Source organism: Verticillium alfalfae, genomic scaffold, assembly GCF_000150825.1.
Source record: "Verticillium alfalfae VaMs.102 supercont1.6 genomic scaffold, whole genome shotgun sequence".
NCBI lineage: Eukaryota > Fungi > Ascomycota > Sordariomycetes > Glomerellales > Plectosphaerellaceae > Verticillium > Verticillium alfalfae.
The window spans coordinates 1,581,346-1,585,536 of record NW_003315033.1 but is presented as its reverse complement, the minus strand read 5'-3'; the positions used below and the strand labels follow the sequence as shown (position 1 = coordinate 1,585,536).

At 54.7% G+C, this 4,191-nt stretch overlaps 3 protein-coding genes across 3 annotated transcripts; all 3 read left to right on the top strand.

Annotated features, from left to right (window-relative positions):
- Positions 1 to 811, top strand: VDBG_05590 (40S ribosomal protein S5-B; the record flags this gene model as incomplete). Its single annotated transcript, XM_003004431.1, has 3 exons — positions 1 to 68; positions 152 to 335; positions 438 to 811. 2 exons carry the CDS (start codon positions 267 to 269, stop codon positions 753 to 755), a joined length of 387 nt encoding a protein of 128 aa, XP_003004477.1.
- An 813-nt stretch (positions 812 to 1,624) lies between these two features.
- VDBG_05589 (conserved hypothetical protein) lies at positions 1,625 to 2,470 on the top strand (the record flags this gene model as incomplete). The annotated part of the gene is made up of 1 exon (XM_003004430.1): positions 1,625 to 2,470. The coding sequence occupies one exon, from the start codon at positions 1,625 to 1,627 to the stop codon at positions 2,468 to 2,470; it is 846 nt and encodes a 281-aa protein (XP_003004476.1).
- Positions 2,471 to 3,336: 866 nt separating this feature from the next.
- On the top strand, positions 3,337 to 4,017 carry VDBG_05588 (Lsm14a protein; the record flags this gene model as incomplete). The annotated part of the gene is made up of 4 exons (XM_003004429.1): positions 3,337 to 3,353; positions 3,433 to 3,468; positions 3,536 to 3,776; positions 3,985 to 4,017. 4 exons carry the CDS (start codon positions 3,337 to 3,339, stop codon positions 4,015 to 4,017), a joined length of 327 nt encoding a protein of 108 aa, XP_003004475.1.
- Between the last annotated feature and the right edge of the window lie 174 nt (positions 4,018 to 4,191).

Below are 4,191 nucleotides of genomic sequence, written 5' to 3'. Positions count from 1 at the left end.
GAGGTTGGCAACATCAAGCTGTTCAACAAGTGGGACTACGACGTCGAGGTCCGCGACATCTCTCTGACGTGAGAACCGCCCAACCCTGTCGGAATGGAAGCAGAATGCGATGATATGGGAGCAAAGACTAACCAGAGACCTCTCTTCACAGCGACTACGTCTCCCTCCGCAACCCCGTCTACGTCACCCACTCCGCCGGTCGCTATGCCACCAAGCGCTTCCGCAAGGCCAACTGCCCCATCATTGAGCGTCTCACCAACTCTCTGATGATGCACGGCCGCAACAACGGCAAGAAGCTCATGGCCGTTCGCATTGTTGCCCACTCCTTCGAGATCGTACGTCGCCCGGGACCCAGGAAGAGTTGCATGGAACGGCGCATCAACCGCGCACAGTGGTACGGGATGCCGAAAGAAGAACACATAAGCTGACCAGCACAGATCCACCTGATGACCGACCAGAACCCCATCCAGGTCGCCGTTGACGCCATTGTCAACTGCGGTCCCCGCGAAGACTCTACCCGTATCGGTTCCGCCGGTACCGTTCGTCGCCAGGCCGTCGATGTCTCCCCCCTGCGCCGCGTCAACCAGGCCATTGCCCTGCTGACCACCGGTGCTCGTGAGGCCGCCTTCCGCAACGTCAAGTCCATCGCCGAGTGCCTCGCCGAGGAGCTGATCAACGCCGCCAAGGGCAGCAGCAACTCGTACGCCATCAAGAAGAAGGACGAGCTGGAGCGTGTCGCCAAGTCCAACCGGTAAACGGGGAACACGGATCTGGCTGCCGCCGTGGGTCCTCGACTTTGTTGTGGAGGGACTGCGGTGGTCGCTTCTGGCGCGAGTTGCGAGGCCCTGGCTTTGCAACAGGGAGACGGGGAAAACACCAGGGGGGCCGGGCGTGGCTGCGTAAACTACTACGGAGAGGCGTGGGATTTTTACTGGCATCCATCCTTGCGGCGGCGGCATGGACTGGCTGTGCCCCGCATCCTTTGCATTTGTGCGTTCGGGGATATTGGGAACGCGGCTACGGCATCTTGTCTCTTACGGACGGCTCTAGGTGGACTCTCCCAATAAAAAGCCAGGCTCGTTGGAGCAATCATGACCATGACGGCGGGTGTTGATGATGGTGATGTGTATTTATGTTTAAATGCCAAGCAACAAAAACTCTAGACTCTGTGCAGTGAAGTCAATGATAACTAGGCCGGGGAAGCGGAGTGTCGTGTATGCCGGCCGCCTCCCGCTTGGCAACAAGATCGGCACGGTCGCCACACGGAGGCGGTCCACAACGTCATACCGCTGTTGGCTTTCGTGGTCATCAGGCACCGAAAGCTTGTGGGAGAAGCATGTGGCGCGTTGATTAGATGGGAAATGCCTGATATTGGGATACTTTTTGGGAGGATCGCATTAGGGTCAATGTGGCAGGTCACTTGTCTGCTTATTGACATCTATATATCTCATCTGTGCCTCGTCTGACCGCCATATGATCTCACTCTTCCCCATCATCCCATCTCTAAGATACTAATCGCACCCACTACTACAGAAACATTGGCCGGGAACATTCGTGGTCGAAGTATAGTCGAAATTCATATTTCATCTTGTTCACCTAACAGCAATCTACCAACCATTGCACCATGGGCACCCCATTTATATCCCTCCAAGAGCCGACGCCGCTAGACGACTACCTCCTCGGGCGCCCTCACGATGCCCAACCGCCGTCCATTCCTAAATCCTTTTCCGACGCCATGGAGGTGCGCACCGCCGTCTTCATCGAGGAGCAGGGTGTGCCCGCCGAGAACGAGTTCGACGCTGACGACAGCCGCTGCTGCCACTGGGTCGTCTACGCGTCTGTCAATCAGGTCGTCCAGGAGGAGGTCGTCGACGCCAACGGTAACATCACGACGCCACGACGCAGCAGTACCCGGTCAACTCCCATTGGCACCGTTCGTCTCGTGCCCTTTCCCCACGCGCCGCACCCAAAGGACGGCGGAGAGTACTGGGACGGCATGCTCAAGGGCGGGGCCGTAGATGGGGTTGAGGGCGGGGACGCCACGGCGGGACCACCGGGGCGGGGTGAGGACGGGATCCTGCTCCATGAGGCGGATCGGGCGACGAGCCTGCACGATGGAAAGGAGCCGTATGTCAAGCTGGGACGGCTGGCGGTCGTGAAGGAGTTTCGGGGTCATGGCATTGCGAAGCTCTTGGTCGGACAGGCGTTGGGATGGCTCAGGAAGAACCCGACGTATTTCGACCCCAGTATCAAGGAACAAGGTCTTGAATCATTGGGTGCCGCTTCCGAGAAGGACATTCCAAAATGGGGTGGTCTCGTCTGCGTACATTCACAGGAGCAAGTCACTGGGACGTGGGAGCGTTTCGGATTCAATGTCGATGAGGAAATGGGCCGATGGAAGGAAGAGGGTATTTGGCACCGGGGTATGTTCATGAGACTGGAGCTTGGGGGTGACGAAGCTTCATCCTAAGGTAGGACTCAGGAATCACAGGTGCTAATTCTCGCATGATGATGAGACATGATATAGCTAAGGCGTAGCGAATGTAATGGACTTCGCTTTCAACCACCTTGCTGTTGCTTGGATTCAAGTGGCGCACTCCCGTCGCTCTGATTACCTTCGAGCTTAAATGACAATTAGGGAATATGTAAAACCATTGTTTGAAGTATGTGTCCTTTTAAGTGCGTGCTGTTAGTGCCATACTGTGTTGTGCTCTTCAATAGCACATAGCATTTCTAGTCTTGATTTGTTCTCCAACAATAATTCATCTGAGAAACAGTTTTGCAGAGGTCATTGACGTCACTATATCGGAAATAGTCCCAGAACAAATCATTGACATATTATCAAGACGATTCATCATGTTCAGTACCCCATGTGCATATCAGTCTCGTTAGTATGTTGACTTGGGCTGCTCTTCATCGAACTTTACCAAGATCACCACTAGGACCTGTACCACGTGACTTCACGAGTCTCTGAGAGGAGGCATTCGTTACTGCAAGTTGGAATCTGTCCAAGCTTAGCCAGACAAAGGAGAACAACGACAGAAAACCTCAGAAGGAAATTCAATCTTCGCGAAACAGAGGTCTCCCGTCTGGAGTGGGCAGAGTTCTGAATGACGACCAGGTCTTGCTGTGAGCGACGACAAGAACAAGGCGCACGGACCACAATCGACATCGCACGGGCCAATTCAGGTGGTCGCAAGCCAAAACCTGAGAGCCTTCTAGCCACTCCCTTCAACACCAGCTGTGTGCAGCCTCCTCCACATACGCTTTCTTCGGTACATTTCCGCCTCTGCACCAAGCTCGTGGCGTGCTCAACGCAACCACATTACTACCAGGATGTCGGAATTCCTAGGGTACGCGGGGTCTACCTGGTTGCCCCATTGGCGATCCACATCAGCAAGCGATCAATCTGTACTGACGTGCACACCCTAGATCTCGCATCTCCCTCATCTCCAAGAGTGACATCCGGTATGGCACTCTCCCCTACCCGCCACGCTGCATTCTGGCTTGGCCGCTGACTCCTTTACCCTTGCAGCTATGTCGGCGTCCTTCACGAAATCAACTCGGACGAATCTACCGTCTCGCTCGAGAACGTCAAGTCTTTCGGTACCGAGGGTCGCAAGTCTCGCCCCGAGGAGGAGATAGCACCCTCCGACCAGGTCTACGAGTATATTATCTTCCGCGGCAGCGATGTGAAAGACTTGCGTATTGAGGACCACCCGGGCATCAAGGAGAACAAGGCTCCTGCCGTGCCCGAGGACCCTGCCATCGTTGGTGTGAGTGCCACCGCTGTCCCCCTTCCAGCCCAATCTCCTTGGCCACCCTTGATGAACCATTGCGGATGTAAATCTTATCACCTTGTCGGAAAAGCGCAAAAAAAAATAATGTCGAACTTTCCGTTGCCTTCCTTCTGATTTTTGGCCTATTGCCTCGAAGCATTGTGTCGACCTTCAAGACATGCAGCAAAGCTGACACCTACCCCAGTCGCGCCCCCGCCCCGGCGGCCAATTTTTTTAATTACCGGCCGCCCCCCGTCCCCTAGGGTTTCGGACATTGAAAACGCTTACAATTTTCCGTGGGTCCTTGGTCTTTTGCTGAATGTTTTGTTTTTTTTTTTTTTCCTTTTTCAATCTGGACAGACTGGAAAATATCTGGAGCCCCGATGACATATTCTACTCCCCCCGGCTGGTT